This window comes from Ranitomeya variabilis, chromosome 8 (assembly GCF_051348905.1).
Source record: "Ranitomeya variabilis isolate aRanVar5 chromosome 8, aRanVar5.hap1, whole genome shotgun sequence".
Classification (NCBI taxonomy): domain Eukaryota; kingdom Metazoa; phylum Chordata; class Amphibia; order Anura; family Dendrobatidae; genus Ranitomeya; species Ranitomeya variabilis.
The window spans coordinates 103,842,592-103,864,992 of record NC_135239.1 but is presented as its reverse complement, the minus strand read 5'-3'; the positions used below and the strand labels follow the sequence as shown (position 1 = coordinate 103,864,992).

At 43.2% G+C, this 22,401-nt stretch overlaps 1 protein-coding gene across 1 annotated transcript in view; it reads right to left on the bottom strand.

The window, feature by feature from the left end:
• Nucleotides 1–3,225: 3,225 nt before the first annotated feature.
• COLGALT2 (collagen beta(1-O)galactosyltransferase 2) overlaps nt 3,226–22,401 on the bottom strand; it is a 248,408-nt gene continuing 229,232 nt past the window's right edge. The window contains exons 10-12 of the mRNA XM_077278788.1: nt 17,751–17,878; nt 6,910–7,116; nt 3,226–4,046 (exon numbers count right to left, since the gene is read on the bottom strand). Coding sequence (XP_077134903.1) covers nt 3,773–4,046; nt 6,910–7,116; nt 17,751–17,878 — 609 coding nt within the window. The 3' untranslated portion in view covers nt 3,226–3,772. The remainder of the gene's footprint in view (nt 4,047–6,909; nt 7,117–17,750; nt 17,879–22,401) is intronic.

Genomic DNA, 22,401 nt, shown 5'->3' with positions numbered 1-22,401 from the left:
CCTGCAAACTAATAATGCGCTCTCTGTGCCTCATCATAGTAATAATGCCCCCCATGTCTCCTCATTGTAATAATAATGCCCCCCGTGGCTCCTTTTAATGATAATACCCCTTGTTCCTTCTTACAATCATAAATCCCCCAGTGCCTGCTTATAATAAAAATACCACCAAGCCGCCTTATAATTATGTCCCTTGTTTCTCATTACAATAATGTCACCCTTGTGTCTTTATAGTAATAATGCCCCCTTGTCTCAGTATAATAATAATAATAATGCTGTACTCTGCCTATTTATAGGAAAAATGTCCCCCGTATTTCCTTATAATAATAATGCCCTCTGTACCTCCTTATAATACAAATGCCCACACTGTGCAAAGAATAAAATAAACTAATAATCAGCACGACCCACTCCCACACTGTGGTTATGGCTCGGTGCAGGCCACATGATGAAGTGATGTCATTGCGCCCTCTGACGTCCCTCGTGAGGTACCAGCCTCTGCCTGAGAGCTGATGGCGCTCCGCTCTGACACACTTGTTAACAGTATCTGTGTACTGAGGATGCAAATACCGCTAAATTGTGTTGCTGGCCATTATGGTTCACTGCCGGATGGGCCTACCTAGCATTTTCAGAATTGCCAGATGGCCATTCTGGCTCTGCTTCTATAGGGAAGGCTAGGAGTGTCCCGGCTTTACCCCATGTGTCTAAAAACAATTTTTTTTATGGAAGTGGAAAGAGAGAGCAGAAAAAAATAAATAAAAACAAGTACACATCAAAAAGATTGTATATGTTGAGGTATATACTTTTTTTTATACTGTAACTTCATAGCAGAAATATACAAGTGGAAATGAAAACAATCTACTGTTGAATCCACATGAGGAAAAAAAGACGAAAAATGTTACTAAAATGAATCTGTCAAAAGTGACATAGTTGGCAATCCAGTCCCAGTATAGTGGCAATAAGCTTTGTTTTTACATTATAAAAAGGCTCCACTTTGCCAAACTACTCCTTATACTTGGTTTTAAGTAGAAAAAAATGAAAATGAATAGTTGGCAACCTAAGATGTGACTGTATTCCCCGTGACACACATGCCACATGTGTTTTGTAGCCTCCTCCCGGTCTCTGCAGTCTTCTCATGTAATTCTTCGTAGCACTGGATTCATCAAGGTTAACAGAGTATTTCCATGGGTTTTATTGATATTAAGAATTAGTTCTTACTTTTATAGAATTATTTAACATCGCCTGTTCAATAATAAACAATAATTGTATGATTTATTTTTTAACCTTAGAATATCTTTAGACTCCGTAATGGAAACGCTATAGATATCCCACTTAAATAACTTGCACTCAGTCCTGATAACATAATTACTGATACTGTTCGAAAGTATCAAAGTCAAAATAGTTTTAGCATCAAAATAGACAGTACTAAAATATGTTCAAAATTGACCACATAGCACATAGATTATGTTTTCCTGCACATAAATAGAAACAAACAGAAATTCTACAAAGGTTTCCATTGGAGCCTTATCAGGTTTACACTGTGTTCCAAATTATTCTGCACAAAGAGTTTAGGAGTGATAAGGTTAGAATTTTTTTGTTTGTCATTTAAACTCATTGATGGTGATGTGTGTCAGGGCTCTTTATATCGCTGAAAGCAATTGCAGATACCTGTGCACATTAGTTTGGCAGGTGTGTCCAAATAAAGGCAAGACTACTTAAGAATGCTGTTCCACATTATTAAGCAGCCTACACTTTTTGCCAAAATGGGACAGAAAAAGGATGTGTCGGCTGCTGAGAAGCAACAAATTGTGGAGTATTTAGGTCAAGGCATGACTACAATCAACATTGCCAAGACACTTCATCGTGATCATCGCACAATCAAGAAGTATGTAGCTGATTCCCAGCACACACGTGTGCGTGCTGATAAGGAAAAATTGAGGACTCTTTCCAACAGGCAATTGCGTAAGGTTAAAACAGCAGCTGCAAAAATGCCTTGTCATAGCAGCAGATACGTTTTTGAAGCTGCTGGTGCCTCCAACGTCCCCAGAACAACAAGATGCAGGGTCCTTCAGAGGTTTGCAGCTGTGCGTAAGCCATCCTGTCGACCACCTCTATCCACTGCACACAAGCAGAAACGGCTCCAGTGGGCCAAACGATACATGAAGATTGACTTCCAAACTGTTTTGTTCACCGATGAGTGCCGTGCAATGCTCGATGGTCCAGATGGATGGAGTGGAGGATGGCTGGTTGATGGACACCCCATGAAAACACGGTTAAGGTGCCAACAAGGAGGAGGTGGAGTAATGTTTTGGGCTGGAATCATGGGGAGAGAGATTGTCGGCCCCTTTATGATCCCTGAAGGGGTAAAGATGAACTCCATAATCTATGTGGAGTTTCTAAAACAACACTTCCTGCCATGGTTCAAGAGGAAGAACCGTGCTTTCCACAGCAAGATCATTTTCATGCATGATAATGCACCGTCTCATGCTGCAAAAAACACATCTGCATCTCTGGCTGCTATGGGCATAAAAGAGGACAAACTTATGGTGTGGCCACCATCTTCCCCTGACCTCAACCCCATTGAGAACCACTGGAGCATCATCAAAAGGAGTGTCTATGATGGCGGGAGGCAGTTCACATCTAAGCAACAGCTCTGGGAGGGTATTCTGTCCACATGCAAAACAATTGAAGCAGAAACCATCAGAAACTGACAAATTCAATGGACGAGAGAGTTCAGAAGCTTCTTTCGAACAAGGGGTCCTATGTGCAAATGTAACATCACCTAGAATAAAGTTTTCACTTGAAAACTGTTTGATTTCATTATGTAATAACTGATAATGCTTATAACTTCACAATTGACCATTTTTTTGTTCAAAATTAAAAAAAAAAAAAGGTTGAAAACTCTGCTGTGCATAATAATTTGGAACATGCATTTTGAGTGTTTATTTTTTTTTAAAAAGATACTGTTTTCATAGGCAGTTTGTTCCAAAACATTGCAATTATACTAGAATAGTAGATGACTGGAAAATAACAATGACTGCAATTCAGATAGGTAATTTAGAGAAAATATGAGGAAATATTATTTGCATAATAATTTGGAACACAGGGTATATTAGGGAGCCTTGCATCCGACTATTTTCATCCTATTGATTTCTTACTAATAAGTTTGTTGTATCACAAGTATGTGAAAAAAATGTTGCCTAGGACTCGATGTGCACAACGGCCATAACAGTAGTGCGACACTTGCAGTCAGGAGGTACACACTAAGCGGAACCAGTAAATACAACATACCGTATTCAGACATCCGTGAAATACGGCCCCGGTACAGACCACAATGCATGGACTGGCCGCAGGTCTCCTGACCCAAAGTTGATAGTACCATAGGCATATTTGAGGCTGCTGAGTATGGGCTAGGAGACCTGCAGGCAGTCCGTGCCTCATGGTCCATACTCAGACAGGACACGCAAAAGTCTGAAATCTGTCTAAGACAACAAGCAAATTAAAAAAAATGTTTTTTGTTTTCCTGCAATTTTCTTGGTGTCGTAGTACTGTAGTCCTCAACTACATCACCAAACATGGAAAAAATGTCATTCAGGAACGTTTTTAATCAGATTTTCAGATTCAGTTTTGTAGATGTAGAGGGTTAGAGAGGGTCTTTTGTAGCCAATGGTATGGACATGTGCTTACCCACAGAAAATGATTTGTTATTACCAAATATTCACAGTAAACATTTTTTTCTATACAAAATCTAGGTTCTGTACACACAAGTTTCTAGTAATCATAGTTCATCCCGAGATGATGTGTCCAGTGTCGTCTGCGGTGACAATGCTTCTGTATTCTGAGCATCCGTGTGTATTTGACCCTGCTGTCTTGTCTTTCCAGAGTATTGTCTGTCCCAATCAGTTGCCACCGTTTCATTGTCCCATATGGTGGATGTTTCGGTGTCACTAAAGTATCCTGGTTGTCCAGTGTAATGAGTGGGGTAGACAAGCAGAGGTTCAGCAGAAAAGGCCTTGAGATCCCGTGGGTGATAGTGTTCCATATACTTCTCTCTAGACACAAGAAGATGATGTAAAACACAACAAATTACACAGCACACGGACTGTACACTGATGGCTTCCACATGCTGTCCGTGATTTTCACATACTCATAGACTTGTGTGGTTGATTTTCAACCATGACTCTAGTATAATACGGAAATATCTCCATATTATATGGAGCCCCATAGACAGAATGTGTATCCATTATAATCTGTGAAAAAGATAGATTCAACATGTATGTGAAAAAGGGACGTCTCAGCAAAGCCTTCCTGAATATTTCCCGATAAAATATACATAAAATATATAACAATCTGACCAGCTTCTCCTTTTCTAGAACATTATGCTTGCAGATCAGATACCATTTTCAACGTTATTGTGAGTCAGTAAGTGGAATGATATATGAGGGTCATTATGTGTCCCACAGGATGTGCATAGAAGTATATTAAACCCGCTGGAGAGCATTGTAATTACAGCCACAGATATCGTTACAATGCAAAATAAAAGTGAGTGTGGTTGGTCAAGCTATTTGACCAAGTCATATTTAAGAAAACCTGAGAGATCTGTAGGATGGTAGTGGGATGGATCTCTCCGTCCACTCCGGGTCTTGGGAGTGGCCCGTGTCCATGATTCCCATTGAAACTTTCAGTTATGGCTTGGCTGTGTCAGTTTTTGGTGTGTGAGATTGAACACAGGACAGAGCCAGAGAAATAAAAGCCACTGGCACACCCACGAGTGATACATTTTTTTCATTTTATTTAGACATATAGTTTTCTTTGAAAAAAAAATATCTTAATCAAAATGGCGCCTTCGGCCAGGCCTGCGCAGCAGGATCTATTGCTTTCCAATAGATGCTATTGTGCAGGTGGCGCCGATGCCATTTTGCTACAGAACAAAAAATTAAAATGGCGCTGAAGTATTTATTGGAACACTGCTACTGCGCCGGCGCCATTTTGATGGAGCCTATTTTTTTTTTTGCTCTTGCAAAATAGTGCCGGCTCCACCTGCGCAGTGGCAGTTATTGGAACGTGAAAGATGGTACTGCACAGGCACAGCTGCTGGCGCCATTTTCATTAATATAATTTTTTTTTTCAAAGAAAACTATATGTCTAAATAAAACGAAACCATGTATAATATTGTCCTCCTTGCAACACGAGAATCTTATTAACTGAAAACTGAAAATAAAGATTAAACAACAACCACAAAACTGATTTCATCACCAGGTATCGTAGGTTACTGAGCACAATCCTCAGTGTTAAAAATGAACAAGATTCATTTTGAACACCTTTTTGCTATAAAAAAAAGTCGTAAAAGCCATCCCACCCCGACAAGGTGTACCCCAATCGTACACTTTGTCGCACTGGGATGGCTTTTAGGTTCTGTATGTAATGACTGACAGGCTGCTCTCCTGATTTACATGTCTCACGCTGTTAATGCTCTGTTTTATTTATGGAGGCAGATTCTCAGGAAGATCAGTATCCGGCCCATAGATCTTAACAGCTCATTTACATATAAGAAAAATGTGGATTTATTGGGAATAAGACATCAGATTGCAGATATTAAGGTAGCATTATATTCAGCTTCTTATGACCTGCATGCCCATATAGACAAAGGTAATGAGGCCTAGGATGGTTGATCCTATTGACAGATTCTCTTTAAAAATAATGCATATTGTATGTCAAGAATCAGATGATACATACTGTAGGTAAGTCGTGTTATGGCATGTGAATGACATCAGTAAAAAAAATGTAAAAAAACAGTACTTGTCCTAACTTAAAAAGCGACATACTAATCCCACTGTTATACAGACTATGGTCAGATTAAGAAGTGTTCATATAGATATTTTAAAACCAAAATTTCTTTATTATAAATACATTTAAATAGCTATATCAAGATACATGCACGTGAAAAGATAAAGTCTTTATATTGAGCAATGTGGCAGGGCTTGCACAATACCGGGACTATATACCTGCATATTAAGCCATAGCACAAAGTGCCCTTAGGATATCACAATTATATTGTGGTCATGCAACAAAAAATTTTGCGACCACCCCATGCCATACACTTATTACCTGGGTCTGCGCCGCTCCAAAAAATGCTCTGCCTAGTGGCACGCTGAACCTCCTAACCCCGACGCGCGTTTTGCAAGTGATTCTTCCCGGTGTTGTGCAAGCCCTGCCACATTGCTCAATATAAAGACTATATCTTTTCACGTGCATGTATTTTGATATAGCTATTTAAATATATTTATGCATTGCCCTCTCATTGCATAGCAGAAACACTGTATTTTTTTATGTATGTGCATTTTGACACAAGAATTCTGAGAGGTGACAATGTTGATCAGTCCTTTTATCCTAATATAAATGTGTTTTCACGGCTAACGAGCAGTAGCGATATTCCATTAAATTACAATAGCTTATGATTACTTTCCAGCAATCTGGCACCTCACGCATTTGCATTTTCACATACGGTAGATTATTTCCTGTGTATACATGTGTCCTGCTCCAGCTGACTTTTCTGTGTATTTTTGGTTGGTTTGAGGCACCTTATCTATTGTTTATTCATGTATTTTTATGTATTTTAGCTGTTTATAATAAAGAAGTGTTGGTTTTAAAATATCTATGTGAACACTTCTTAATCTGACCATAGTCTATATAACTGTAGGATTAGTATGTTGCATCATTATGTGAAGTGTTGCCCATTCCTTGTCTAGGGAAAATGGGCCTGGCCCTGTTTACCAATTTAAAAAGGTGGCAAATGGTAATAAAAGAGATGCATTTGATGTGCCTCTGTAACCCCATCCACATACGTAAATATTGGTAAAAATTACTTTGGTCAAAATTGTTGGCTGTGGATAATTATTTTGTGGATATACTTACACTGGGTGTTTGTTAAACATGACTGGAATAAATTCATCCACTGGTAACATCTTGCCCAATGGTTCCGCATTAATCAGTTTTCGTGCTCCCTTCTGTGAGATGGCGTAACCCAATGTCCAATATGAATAATCTGCTTCAACCAAGTTCATCACATTTGGGACTGCCTTTTCCGGACGTTTCACCTGCATCCTCTTCCTTCCAATGTAGCTACAGAAGAAGAGTAAGAACTTGTAGTGCCACGTATTGGGTTATGCTAGCAAAAGAATATTGTAACATACCACATTTCATTTATAAGCTACTCCAAGTATCAAAAATAGTTTGAAAATAGAAGATACAGTATATGTATAATAAATCTTTCATGTAAATTACATAAGACCATGTACATGAAGCAATGCCTGAAGACATGTATGGGGTCAACCTGATGGGTCCCCAATGTCAGAGTACCAAGCACTGTATCGGCATGCTGGAGGTCTACAGCAGCTTATTGACCTCTCCCTATAGCTACAAACCCACATCCTAAGATTTTACACATTACATCATAATATGGGCCCATTTTTGCATCCTATTATGAATGCAAATTTTGGCCTGAACGGTCACCATCCTGAGGTCTAAGGCTTTGTTCACACAGACTTTTTTTCAGGAGTGAAAAACCACAAGTTTTCAAGCAGAAGATGCTTCAGAGAATACCGTTTTTTTCAAGAGTTTTTTCCATTTTTTTTGGTTGTGTGTTTTTCCAACAGTTTTGGCTGCTTGTGTTTTTTGGAGAGTTTTTTCATTTTTTTTTTATTACGTCTTTTTTACTGTAGTTTTTTCACTCCACTGAGTAATGAAGAAGGTAAAAATGATGGCAAGATTCTCCAAAAGACGTCCAGGCATCTTTTGAGCTTTCCTGTTGACTTGTATTAATTTATAACATACAGAGAGTGTCCAGATTGGAAAATGCCAGAAGAATGGACATCACTATAATTGCTTGGCCTCTTTTAATACCTGAAGTGGTTAAAAGATATTCAAAAGCTTGAACACACCCCAATGATACTGATTTTCAATGCAGTTTTTTCAGCAAATAGCTGAAGCTTCAAAAGAAATGGGAAATATAAAGGAAGAACTTATTCTTCTGCTATTATTTTGGATACACTTCTGTCTTTAGTTGTAAAAACTGCATGGACATTTTTCAAAAGAACGCTCTGCGTGAAACCACCCCAGAAATACAGGTCATCTCTATAGAAAGTCTTGCTCTACCGCAATTTTCATGCCAACATTTTGGGATTTTTTGTTTATACTAGTTAGTAATTGGCTGCAAATTGTTAAAGGGGTTATCCTCTAAGGCCGCTTTCACACTTCAGTCTTTTGGCGTCAGTTTGAAACCGCCATTTTCGTCAAATAGCGGATCTGCCATTTTTGGGGGGCGGATCCGCTATTTCCCCATAGACATGCATTAGTGACGGATTGTGGCGGATTGTCGTCCGTTCCATCCGCCATGTGACGGATCCGTCAAAATTTGGCGGACGTTGTCTAGACATTGACGGACATTCTAACATTTTTTGTCGGCGCCGAAATGACGGTTTGCGACGGATCCGTCGCGTCCGCCATTTCTTAGAATGGGCGCCTATGGGCAACGGATCCGTCATTTGGCGGATACGTTGCCCCAATCCGCTTTTTTCAATTGAGCATGCTACAAAAAGTAGATACTTTTCCCAGACAACCCCAAAACTATATAAACAGGGCAGGTGGGCTTCATTCCTCAATGTGCCATCAAGCAGAGAGAACACTGTTATGATCTGGTGGCCTAAGAGCGGCATGAGACGTACTCTGGAGAATGTGGTAACTGTACTGACCGCAGACCCTGGACTTAACACCGCAACTAGAAGTAGCCGTGGGATGTACCTACCAATCCTAGATACCTCGTCACAGCCGGAGGACTAATTAACCCTATAGATAGAAAAGGGAAAACTATCTTGCCTCAGAGAAAATTCCCAAAGGATAGGTAGCCCCCCACAAATATTGACTGTGAGAGGAGAGGAAGGAACATACACAGGCTGAAAACAGAATTTAGCAAAGGAGGCCAATCTAGCTAGATAGAAAAGATAGGACAGAGAACTATGCGGTCAGTATTAAAAATACTAAGAAATGTCCACCACAGATAATACAAAAAAACTCCAAATCTAACTAAAGACTTGGAGGGTAAATCTGCCTCTCCAGAGATTCCAGCTCGGCTGCATAAATCCTTACACAGATTAAGCTGGACAAGAAAAAACATGCAATGCACTAAACAATGAGGCCCACAACAAACAAGCAGAACTTATCTTGAAAGAAATGAACTGCAAGCAGGGGTGACCAGGAAGGAATGAGAATCCTCCAGAAACAATGAACAACTGGCACTCACCAAAGGGTGAGGCCAGACTAAATAGCCCCGTCCGAAGGGGTCGCACCTGATGACTGCTGTGAAGGACAAACAGCAGCACTACCACTTATAACCACCGAAGGGAGCCCAAGAGCAGAACCCACAACAGAATTCACAACAGAACACAGTGCCAGCAGCCAGCAAGACAGACCATGCCAGCAGCCAGCAAGACAGACCCTGCCAGCAGCCAGCAAGACAGACCCTGCCAGCAGCCAGCAAGACCCTGCCTGAGACTGCCATGTGAGTACTGCCATCCAGCATGAGTTCTGCCAGTGTGTGTGTGTGTGTGCCCACCCTGCATATTTTTATTTTCCATACTGTGCTGGTATTTTGAAAGGCTGTGCTGTGACATGTGTGTGGTGTGTGTGTATAAATGCCGTGTGATGTGTGTCCTGCATTTTTGTTATTTTTCATACTGTACTGGTATTTAAAATAAAGAGCAGTTTAGCTCCTACTTTCCAACAAAAAAATGAAAAAAAAAAATTGTAATAAAAATTCCACAAAACTGTCCGTAGTATGATTTCAAGATAAATTTAAAACTGGGTCTACATTCAATAAAGGTGTTTGAGGTTCTACATACAAATGCGGAATGTAAACCTTTGGTATAGAAAATGTTATCTGGTTTTAGAAAATAGTAACTGTAGGGTAACCATAATTAACATTTTTGGGTATTGGTATTTTAACTTTGAATGAGGGAAATTTTTTATGAGGTTGAAACTGTGCCTGGAGGAGGGGGTGGGGTAGGTTTACCAACATGCGCATGGCGCATATCAAGTTTGAAGTAGTTTTGGTGTTGCTTTCAAGGAATTTTGGGGGGAAAGTATAAAGTCCCGAAAGCTGTATCTATCCTTTTGTATAGTAGCTTAGAACTCTCTTTATACTTGCAGATTCTTAGGCACCCAAGACAAACGCAGCAAGGACCCAAGACAGACGCAGCCATGCCCCCCAAGTTTGGAAAACAGGACCATAATGTCTTCCTCTGGGAGCCCCCCCCCCCCCCCTCACATTGTCAGCCACCTGAGGTGATTTTTCTTTTTTCTTCATAAATTTTTTTGGGTACATCTCTGGTAATATATGTTTTTGAACCCTATATGTATTTATTCTGTTTTCACAGGAAGCTGAAGCAGAGGGGCTTCCAGAAGGAGACGGGCAGGGTGGTGAAATGCAAGGAGCGGGAGCGCATAGTGTAAGTTTTACAGAGACAGATCCTTTACATAAAACACACTACACCCAACACAAACATTCAGCACAGCACACACACAGTACATATGCCTCCATCCAAGCACAAAATTTATTTATTTATTTATTTATTTTTTTATTAGTCTTCACAATCCGGGGCTCGACCTAGAGTTCCTCAAAGCACCTCCCATAGTCGTCAGAATGCTAATCGCGGTGGTCGCCGAAGAGTAAGTTCCTTTTTGGTTTGGTGTTTAGTAAACTTTAAAATTCATGTGGTATAATCTTTCCCTTTATAATTTTTTTTTTTGTTAAGGCTTCACAGCGTGCTCCCGAACAGGCTGAGTAAGAGGAGGGGATAGATGTTGACACCCTCATCCAAGAGGTTCAAAATCGGGAGCTGCTGTGGAACATGGCGGACCGCCGCCATGCTGACCAGTTCATCACCCGACGGCTATGGGAGGAAGTGTGCAGTGCTGTTCTGGAGAACTGGGAGGAACTCGACACTGGGGCCCAGGATCTAGCGCGTAAGTATTCACACTTCATTAACTTAGGTTAGCATGATTTAATGTGTTGTATAGTAACCAATTTTTGCTTTATCTTTCCAGGTAACAGGGTTATCGTGCGGTGGCGGTCACTCAGGGATCGCTTCAAGAGGGAGTTTAACAAGGAGATACAGGCCCCGAGTGGATCTAGAGGACGCAGGAGCAGGTATAAATATGCCAGAGCCCTGTCGTTCCTCCGGTCGACGCTGCTGAGCAGAAGGTAAATATTCAACACCACATGTTTTCAGTCAAACTGTTAAAATGTGTAACCTTCAATTTTTTTGGGCAGCAAGGGCAATTGTAATATCAAGATACAAATTTTTTTTTTCTTCTTTAACAGCACTGTCTGCAGCACTTGGGAGCCTGCATCAGAGTTGCACCCCTCTGGAGCAATCTCTCAGGAGTCTGCCACCGGGGACCACGTCGACCCCTCTGTATCTGCACCTTCCCTTTTGTTTGATCCCTCTGCCCCATCCTCCAGCGCTGGAGCAGCAGGGCGGACTTCGTCACTTGAAGCTGCAGGTGATGAGTTAGAGTTCCCTTTACCCCACCCCTCTGACACTGCCGCAACATCTAGACCCCCTTTAGGGTCAGGACGGCAGCGCCAGAGAGGTCAGGAAAGGAGCTATGCGCCTGAGTTTTTGCATCTAAATGCAGCCTTCCAGAATGCCATCAAGCTTTTGGGTGAGCAAACATCTGCTGGGTACAATATGGTTAACAAAAGCATACTTGAACTCAGCAGTTGTCTGGATAGGATGCATTCAGATGCAAACCAGTCACCAAGACACTGTTTTTTTCAGTCGGTCCTCAGGCACATGGAAAATCTAACTCCTGACCTGCAGATGCATGTGATGCAAGGCTGCCACACTGCTCTAGCGCAGGCGATGTCCCAAGCCCCTCTACCTACCCTTCATGTTTCAACACCTTTCCCCCCCAAGCTGCCGTCTATCCTCCCGTCCATCCTCCTCCCGTCCATCCTCCTCCCGTCCATCTTCCTCCCGTCCATCCTACTTCTACTCCTTCGCCATTCCTTCCTTCCCCCTCAGTATTTCCCAGTACCTACCTTCCCCTTTCCATTCTTCCCCTTTAAGTTCACCGTTCCCAATCCCACCAACACCTTCACCATACCTCCCACAGACCACATCTGTACCTCAACTCCCTGCCCAACCTCATGTTTTCACCACCCATTGCACTTCTGTTCCTCCCCGTGATGTCCTATCCCCCACTATCGACGTGGTCCGCCCTGTCAGCCCCTCCGCTACTATCTCCACCCCAAATTATGAGAACCTGTAAACTTGTAAATAAATAAAACTTTTTTGGGTTTAAAAACGATTTTATTGTCTTTCCTTTTTTTTTTTTAACTGTATAAAAACCACCAAGGTTATGGTAAAAGTAACAGTAGAAAATGTGTAAAGGGGTACCGGGTCAAAACACACAATGCTGCGAGGTTAAAGTCCAAAGGTTTTGTAACAAAACAAAAAACATGGTATATTTACAAGTGTGAAAAAAAAAAAAATTTACACCATTTCGTACTGCCAGTCAACTGATCCTTGAGGAGACATGAAGCAGTCTGCAAAATTGTCCCGCATTCTGGAGACTGCTACTGGACTGCGAAAACTTGTGTTGTGGTAATCCCGCAAGGTGGTTTCTGACACATTATCCTCCAGGGAAACATGTTCTTTGGATAATACAAAATTGTGAAGTACCACACAAGCCTTCACCACATCATCAACAGTGTCAGTCTGCAGTTTAATTGCAGTTAGTAGTACTCTCCATTTAGCAGTTAATATGCCAAAGGCACATTCCACAACTCTTCGTGCTCTGGTTAAGCGATAATTAAAAATTTTCTTCCTCTGGGTAAGTCCACTACTTCCATAGGGTTTTATCAAGTGTGGTGAAAGCTGGAAGGCATCATCTCCAACGCACACAAATGGTAATAGTGGACCGCTGGTTCCAGGGAGAGGTCTAGGCGGTGGAAAGTCAAATGTCTCTCCATACAAACGACGCCCCATTGGTGAAGTTTTAAAAATCTGGGAGTCATTTGCGCGTCCATACGCACCGATATCCACAGCGATAAATTTGCAGTGTGAGTCGGCTATGGCCATCAATACAATTGAGAAGTACTTTTTGTAGTTGTAAAATTCTGATCCAGAGCCATAAGGTTTGACAATCCTTATATGCTTCCCATCGACTGCTCCCACACAATTTGGGAACTGGCATATTTCTTCAAAATTGTGGGCAATCTCCAGCCACCTCTCCTGTGATGGCTCTGGAATGTATTCCGCTTGTAAGCAATCCCACAATGCCCGGCAGGTATCTCTGATGATCCCTGAGATTGTGGATATCCCAAGCCTGAACTGGAAATGTAGGGATGAAAACGATTCTCCAGTTGCAAGGAATCTGTTAACAAAAGGAAAAGACACTAATTAATAAAAACTTCAAAAAACAACATTACGGTTATAAGTCTGATGAATGAGAATCATTAAAAAAAAGAATAACTCACCGAATAGTCACCATCAGACGCTCCGCTGGTGATATGGAGAAGCGCATCTCGGTGTCTCGTCTCCGTATTGATTCTCCAACATGGCCCAACAAAATTTCAAAATTTTCCGCTTTCATGCGCACATAGCTGAAGAATTTTTCAGGATTTTCCCTCAATTCAATGTACAGTGTGGAATAAACGTCACGGGTCATGCGTTGGGCTGTGATAGGATGGATCCACAGCCTTCTCTTCCGCCGCTGCCGCAGGTTGCGCAGACTTTCTTCCTCCTTGTCTCGAACGATGACTGCAAACCGATTAGCCTCAAAAGTGAAATCCGCACATATCTTCACAATATTCGCCAGCACCCCTTCCATCTTTGCTACTTTCTCTATTTCTCTACAACCTTTCAAAGATGTGGTGTAAATACACTGTATATATAGTTTCCCAGTAGTTTCCAGTAGCCAACCACATTGAGATCCTCCTTTTTTAAAAAACGGATCCGTCAAAAAACGGTTACAACGGATGGAAAAACGGTCGCAATGGTTCTAATGGATCCGTTCTTTTGATGCATCTATATAATGGATCCGTCTAAAAAACGGATCCGTTAGAATCGTTTTATCAACAATTTTGACGGATCTGTCGATCCGTTACGATGTCGGGACAATCTGACGCCAAACAACTGAAGTGTGAAAGAAGGCTACATTTTAACTGTGAGCTTTTTGGTGCGTTTTTGACGCTGCATGTTTTTGACTCTGCGTGTTTTTGCTGCAGCAAAATTGCAGCATGTTACAGTTCCAGCAAAGTGGATGAAATTTATAGAAACCTCATGCCCTCTGTGCTTTTTTTTTACTCAACATAAACTGACCTGCAGTCGTGTTTCAAATCCGCATGTCAATTTTTGTTGAGGGTTCGCTTAGTTTTCTGTGCAGATTTTCCCCATAGACTTGCATTAGGTGTAGAAAATCCGCAGGTAAAAAACGCACATGTGTTTTTAGTGCGTTTCCGTAGCATAAACTAATAAAAAAAGCATGTAATCTGCACCTAATTATAGTAATAAAGTTTTATCGAAACTGAACCAGGAAGTATCAAAAACAGGAAAGCTTTATTTAAAGCATGACACACCAATAAGAGACAAGAAACGCAGCATTAAAAATGAGATACAAATGCATGTAAAAAAGAACGCACACAAATATGCAATGAGAACAAGTTACCCAATTTAAATAATAGGCGCAGAAATTCTGCAGAATCAAAATTATGGGAATGTAGCCTTACACATTTTTTAACGGCTCAAAATGGTTTAACCCCTTAACCACCGCCAATGTGCCTTTTAACAGCAGCAGTTAATGGTACTTAATCCTCAGCACCACTTTTTTACAGTGCTGAGAAATAAGGTTATAGCATACACCAGTCTTGTGATCACTGTTATTCATCGTCGCGAAGAAAAAAAGTCTGATTTCCCATTCATTTCTTTCTCCTCTGATATCTAGCATACCAGAGGGGAAATGGGGTCCCCCAAGCCACCTAAGGTACTTCCGTCATTCCTGGACCCTCCGACTCTGTTCCCCAGCCCTCGGCATCTTCCTCCTGGAAGAAAATGGCAGGCGCATGCGCAGTGCGCCCGCTGAGATGTGCTGGCCGGTACCCGGCATCAAAAGGAGATTTTTCCTATTGGTTCATTTTCATCACTGTGATAGACCCTATAACAGTGATCAAAATAAAAAAATAGAAAATCAACCCCCCTTTGTCACCCTCTTACTTAGGTAAAAGTAGCAAAATAAAAAAATGTATTTTTTCCATTCTTTGCAGTTAGGGTTAGGGTTGGGGTTAGAGCTGGGGTTAGGGTTGGAGCTAGGGTTGGGGTTAGAACTAGAGATGGGGTTGGGGCGAGGGTTAGGGTTGTGTTGGGGTTAGGGTTGTGGTGTTGGGGTTAGGGTTACAGTTGTGGTGTTGGAGTTAGGGTAGTATTTGGGGATATGGTTGTGTTGTGGTTACGGTTGGGGTGTTGGGTTTAGGGTAGTGTTGGGGTTGGGAATAGGGTTGTGGTTAGTGATAGGGTTGGGATTAGGGTCAGGGGTAGGACTGTGTTAGGGTTGGAGTTATGATTGGAGGGTTTCCACTGTTTAGGTACATCAGGGGGTCTCCAAACGCGATATGGCGCCCGCCATTGATTCCAGCCAATTTTGCGTTCAAAAAGTCAAACAGAGCTCCCTCCCTCCTGAGCCCAAACAGTGGCTTTCCCCCACATACGGGGTATCGGCGTACTCTGAAGAAATTGCACAACAAATTTTGTGGTCCATTTTCTCCTGGTACCCTTGTGAAAATAAAAAGTTTGGGTCTAAATAATTTTTTTTGTGAAAAAAGTTAAATGTTCATTTTTTCCTTCCACATTGCTTTAGTTCTCGTGAAGCACCTGAAGGGTTAATAAACTTCTTGAATGTGGCTTTTCGCACCTTGAGGGGTGCAGTTTTTAGAATGGTGTCACTTTTGGGTATTTTCTGTCATATTAACCTCCCAAACTCACTTCAAATTTGTGAGGTGGTCCCTAAAAAAATGGTTTTGTAAATTTTATTGGAAAAATGAGCAATCGCTGGTCAACTTTAACCCTTATAACTTCCTAACAAAAAAATTATGTTTCCAAAATTGTGCTGATATAAAGTAGACATGTGGGAAATGTTATTTATTACCGTATTTTTCAGACTATAAGACACACCGGACAATAAGACGCACCTTGGTTTTAGAGGAGGAAATTAGGAAAAAAATTTTTAAAAAATGTGGTCAATGGTCCTCTCATCCCTATCCTGGTATGCATGGTCCCATTCTTATTCTGATATGATTGATTTGCCCCATCCTGTTCCTGGTATGATTGATTAATAGGCCCCCATCCAGTTCCCGCTAATCTAAATATTCATTTCTCTTAAGTATCGACCCACGTGACTGCCGCAGCAGCAGGAAGCAGGCGACTGACACTGCACACTACTGAAGAGGAATGGATACTCACCGCGATCTCCGATGAACAGTCCCGGTGAGTATTCTGCCAGCTGTGCTCAATCTGCTTGTGAGCAGTACATGATGTCCCTGCCATGCGCTGCTTACAAGCATTAAGCAGCTGCTGGCACCGGAGCAGGATGCTGCGACTGCGAGGGAGCAGAGGAAGGTAAGAGTAATGTATTTTTTTAAAATCTTTTCTGATGGGGCCATGGATATCAGGAACTGGATGGGGGCCAATCATACCAGCAACGGGATGGGGCCAATCAATCAATCATACCAGGATGAAATGAATATTCATTGCCCTCCACGTCCATGTGCGTGGAATGCAGTGCATATTCATTTCTCTTTAGCAGCGGCCACAGGAGATAGCCAGAGCCGCCAGCTCCTGCCTCTGTGACCCGCTGCTCCTCTGATACCGCTCCCCCAACTCCCCACCACAGCCAAAGCCAATACAACCATACTATAAGATGCACCCCCCATTTTCCTCCACATTTTGGGAGAAATGGGAAGAAATTTTAACACTAACATGAAGTACAATATGTCACGAAAAAACAATCTCAGTTTCAGTGGGATACGTTGAAGTGTTCCAGAGCTGTAACCTCATAAACTGACAGTGATCAGAATTGTAAAAATTTACTTGGTCATTAAGGACAAAATTGGCTTGTCACTAAGGGGTTAAAATAATAAAGTAATGACGACTGATTGTGTCAAGACATCACTAATTCAACTGGAAGCAGAGACCATCAAGGGACCGTGCAGCATCAAAACAGGTATGGCAGGGGCTTGGTGAGGTGAGTGTTATTACTTTAAACATTTCTGAGCCACTTGGAAACAAAAGTGGACAACCTCTTCCTCACATGTAATAGAATTTAACACTAACTTCTATTGAGCTTAAAATTGCAGCATGGTGGCTCAGTGGATAGCACTGCAGCCTTGCAGCGCTGGGGTCCTGGATTCAAATCCCACCAAGGACAACATCTGCAAGGAGTTTGTATGTTCTCCTCGTGTTTGCGTGGGTTTCCTCTGGGTTCTCTGGTTTCTGCCCACATTCCAAAAATATACTGATAGGGATTCTAGATTGTGAGCCCCATTGGGGACAGCGATGATAATGTGTGCAAAACTGTAAAGCGCTGCGGAATATGTTAGCGCTGTATAAAAATAAAGATTATTATTATAAGATGTGCTGCTGGTATTATCTTACTTTTGATATCAATATCACCTTATAAGAATTATAGCTACAGATACTTACATTAAATCCCAGTCTAAAGCAACTGTTTCAATGTCATTCATGAGTTTTACAAGTTTACTCCTGAACTGATACTCAAATCGCACATCATCTTCTATCACCAGAGTCTTCTCAAGACCACGGTCAACCACCTGGAATGAAATGGTCAGTTAAAGAATCATTTCTCATGGAAGAACATGGAGTTGGATAGGATATGAAATACAAATGAGTGTGCATCTAGCTCAATAGTTACATCAGTTATGTGTCAATTAGCTTCAGAATAAGAATCGCGGTCACAGAGAGTGTTGCCAGTGAGGGGGAGGTCAGCGGTGGTGTATATAAGCAGGTATTTATTCAAACAACGTGTTTCGGAGCAGATCTGGCTCTTTCATCAGGAGGGAAGATGTAAGTGATAAAGGAGCTAGATCTGCTCCGAAATACGTTGTTTGGATAAATACCTGGTTATATACACCACCTCTGACCTCCTCACTGGCAGTGCTCACCATAACCGTCATTCTTATTCTGAAGCTAATTTATAATGACACCTGATGGCTTCTGTCAGGACTTCATGGAAGCAGCTGCAGCCTTTGAGAGTGGAGACATTGCGTGTTTTGTTTAGTGTTGCGCCTGCTACTCACTCATATTCTTTGATCACACGGGATATTGCACTTAGGAGTGCTCTCCCTTTTCTCTCTGCACATCAGTTATGGGTCAGCATTTTACTTAAAGTGTCCCTCCAATTTTACACAACTTTGCATAAATGAAAATTACAAGTGACGATAAGAAACGTTGCAATATATCTTAATATCAAAATATCTTAATATATCTCCAAAAAACACTTTCTCAATTTATCAAACCTCCTCCTCCTGCCTACCTTCTAAGAGATTTGGTTACAGTTGTTAATCATAAAAGTCTAGGGATTGAGGAGTGGGAGAAAGCATATGAAGAGAAAGGCAAAGACACAGAGATTTTGCTGTTCTTTTTAGTAATCTCAAACCAGTTCTAGATTTATAGTAGCATGGCTCATTTCTGCTAATGTTCTCCATACTACTGTTGTTAAAGAAATGGAGCGCCCCCACACCGCCGCAGGGCCGAGGGGTACCCGGAGCCGGGCCTCTGGGATCTCAGTCCTGGGGTTGTCACGGTGGCTAGACCCGGTCCGTGGCCCTGTCTGTCAGTGGGGGACGTCCGTTGCAAATAGGTGCTGTTAACGGTGGTATAGCGGTGCAGTTGTGGGGTGCAGGTCGCGGTAAATAACGAGGACACCAGGTTGCAGTCTCTTTACCTCTTTACTGGAGATCTCTCGGTCCTCAGTCCAGAATCCGGTCCACCAGGCTGCGCAAGTCCGGCCGGTTCAATGGCACCTCCAGAGTTCTCCTCACAGGTGGAAATCAGTGCCTTCCTTCTTAGCGCTTTGTGTTGTAGTCCTTCCCTGCTGTGCTTACGGAAAGTACCCCACAACTGTTGTGTCTGTTTCTTAAGTTCCCTCACAACTCGATTAACTGATCTTCTGCTAATCTTCCGTCCCTTCCTGATGTTACAGTAAGAACGGCACCCGTTTGTCAGGTAGGCCTGGAGTTCTTCCGGGACCCTAGAGACGCCCCTCTCCCGCAATTGCCCCCCAAGACTTCATAGGTGATATGTGGTAGACAGCCCGCCTGAGACTGACTGTCCTGCCGCTGTTTGGAGTATGGCTTAAAGCTGTATATTATTCCACTCCCTCGGCGTTCCGGCCACCGGTAATGCGCCTCAGCAAGGTGCTGCCTCTTTCAACAAAACCCCTGCTGGTATTCTCCTTCTGCTCGATTTCGTTTCTCACTCAGCACAATCTATCTCGCTTCTAATCCTTTCTTAGGGCACCACCGCTATTCTGAGCAGGCACGGTCCCGTTACGTTCTTTCAATGCCAAGCCTCTGCCAGGATCCCACCCCTGGCAGAGACCCTACTGTCTCTTCCTCCACAACACCCTCTCTCACTAGGTGTTGCTTCGTTCGATCCAGTCAGCTTTCTCTACTAACTTCCTGCCTGACCCCCAGTTTACCCACTATGGTGGGGAGTGGCCTAATGAATAGCACCCTTAGCTCCCCCCGGAGGCCCAGCTGTGAAACATATTGGTGTCTGTGATACCTGATTGGAGGAACTCCTTCAGTGCCATCGAACGCACCGTGGCTCCCCTTAGTGGCGGAGCCACAGTACTGCAACGACCAGGACTCTGGGGCGCTGCACTCCCCCCTGGTTAAACACAGTACTCCGGGACTGGGAAGAAAACAACAATACAGGTTAGCAAAAAGACATACAAATTTGTTGAGTGCAAAACAATAAGCATACTTGAACAGGCTTCCCTTTATGGGAGGTGAGGACACTTTAACGTTACAAAACATAATCAAATATCATAGCAACAGGCTACAATTAACTCTCATTACCCAACCGGGTATTCTACTAAGTGCAAATGCTGGAACAATAAATTAACATTGCCTTTAGGAAACATACACTCTTGGTTTACCAAAGGCCTTCCTATAATCACATTACAGGGCAAGGTAACTTCACATTCTCCTACTTTGAACCTGCAGGACCGCCTGTCCCTATGGCACCAGACCTACTGCCTCTCCTTTCTTTTACAGGACCGCCCCGTTCAGCCAGGGCCTACTGCCTTTCTCTACTATACATAGTATAGACATAACATTCCTTTCAATTTGAGAGCATGGAGCCCACTCTGCTTGGCTCCTATAAGGACTCACTCACTAACCCCTACGGGTCTACTTTCTGTCCCTAGTAACGAACTAACTTTCTATGGGGACGCAGGGTTTACCTTCTATCCTCACCTTCGTTATTACTTCTTTACTTTTAGTTAAACGGAACTCTACATCTACCCCTACGGGCTTTCTACATCTTTCTCTTCAAAGAACATTATCTAGGTTTCACATTTTAAACAAATTAAACACACATAACTTTTCCATGAAAAACAGTTACATTTCCTTCAAAGCATTATCTTGACATTACTGTTCTAAAACAGTATCACTTTCAAGTTCAATTCTAACCTCCCCTTTTAAGAGGAGATCAAGTCTTTCTGAGGTAGCTCTTCTTCTCAGCCTACCAGTCCATGCAAAGGCTTCGGAATGGTATCTTCGCAAAATGTCTTTAAACAAAACCAGTAGGAAGCACCTTTAAGAAGGTGCAAACTATTTACAAGAAAGTTCAAATCATGCACAGTCCATGATTTCGCAGTTTGTGTAACTTTGTGCAAAACTTCAAGAAAACAACAATAGTGACCCCGGGTCAACAAAGGGGCCACCTTTTTAAAGTTTACCCTGGACGGGTTTAGCAGCAACTTAAAGAACAAACAGTAACTATTTACATTTTCAGGTTTCCGAGGTTTACTCTTGCTCAGGTGGCTTGGGCTCCTGCCCCCCGGCCACTGTGGTGCCAGTGTCCGCGGTTCGAACGTGCAGATGAACTCGACTGGCCAACTCGGTGGCCGCTACCAGGCGCACTGTCGCGATGGTGACAAGGTCGGGTGCTCCTGGGACCAGGTCCGAGGTGGTAAGGGTCGCGGCTCCAAACATACACCGCCGAACATTCCGTGCATACCACCCGAGCGGGTTCTGGTGGCGGCTGTAGGTCACCTGATCCCCCTTTTGCAATGGTTCTCCACTTCGGCCACAGCAGGGAGCCCTCACGTTACAGTGCGCAACAAAAACGTCAGTATCCAATCCCGGCTCGTGTATGAGGCCCTACCCCCTTCTTGCATGGTAGGCCAACACAGTGCCCCGCCTTATCACGTCTCTGTCATCCCATGCCGGAGGGGATTGTTGTATTTTCGGTGGACCCATCGGCTCGGCCTCTTTCCGGCCTTTCCACTGTAGAATCAAGCACTGTCTATATTGTTCCCACGTAAGCACCGCAAGAGTGGACCCGTTCTCCTGGGATCCATCTGTCCCAACCCAGGGGCTGTCCCACCGAAGAACTACTCCATCTAGACTCACATCCACGGGCTCCCCCACTCTAGTCGACAGCGGTGGCACCATCCTCCCCAGGTCACCAGGGGATAACACCATTAACCCTGCCGAGAAGGGTCGACCTTTACTGAGATGGAGGTGGGTCGTGGAAGCGGACTCGTGAGGGGGAGCAGGGGCGTCTTCCGTACCTACGCCTGATGTGGTTCCACCGATGTCGATCCGGTCCGCTGACAAGAACGCTGGAGTCGGCTGCTGCTCGGACCGCGGCTCTTCCGATGCGGCCCCCGAACGCTGCTCCGCTCGCTGTGGTTCCTCCTCCACGGACTCCAAGGTCAGGGTTGGTGGACTCAGCTCTGCTATCTGTTCCAGGAGTTTCAGGTCCTCCGGCTGCAGGGGACATAAGTCCGTCTCCGGTGAAGAGGGGCAAGCCGGAGTCGCATCTTCCTCGCTCAGGCACTTGCTGTTCATCATCGCTGCCTGATAGTCGGTGGCAGTGCATGCACCTGACTCCGCCATTTCTCCGAGGTCGGGCTTCTCCATCTCCTGCTTCCCGCCGTTGCAAATCAGGAGGTTGTCTTCTGCTTTGGGGCAGGTCATCTCCTTGCAGCCCGAAGCACAGAGGGCGGTATCCATTTCTCACGCCATTCTGGTAGTCTCCTCCCATAGCACGCCCTCCTTCTTCTCCAAAGTAGCAATGGCGGCGGCTTTTGGCGGGAACT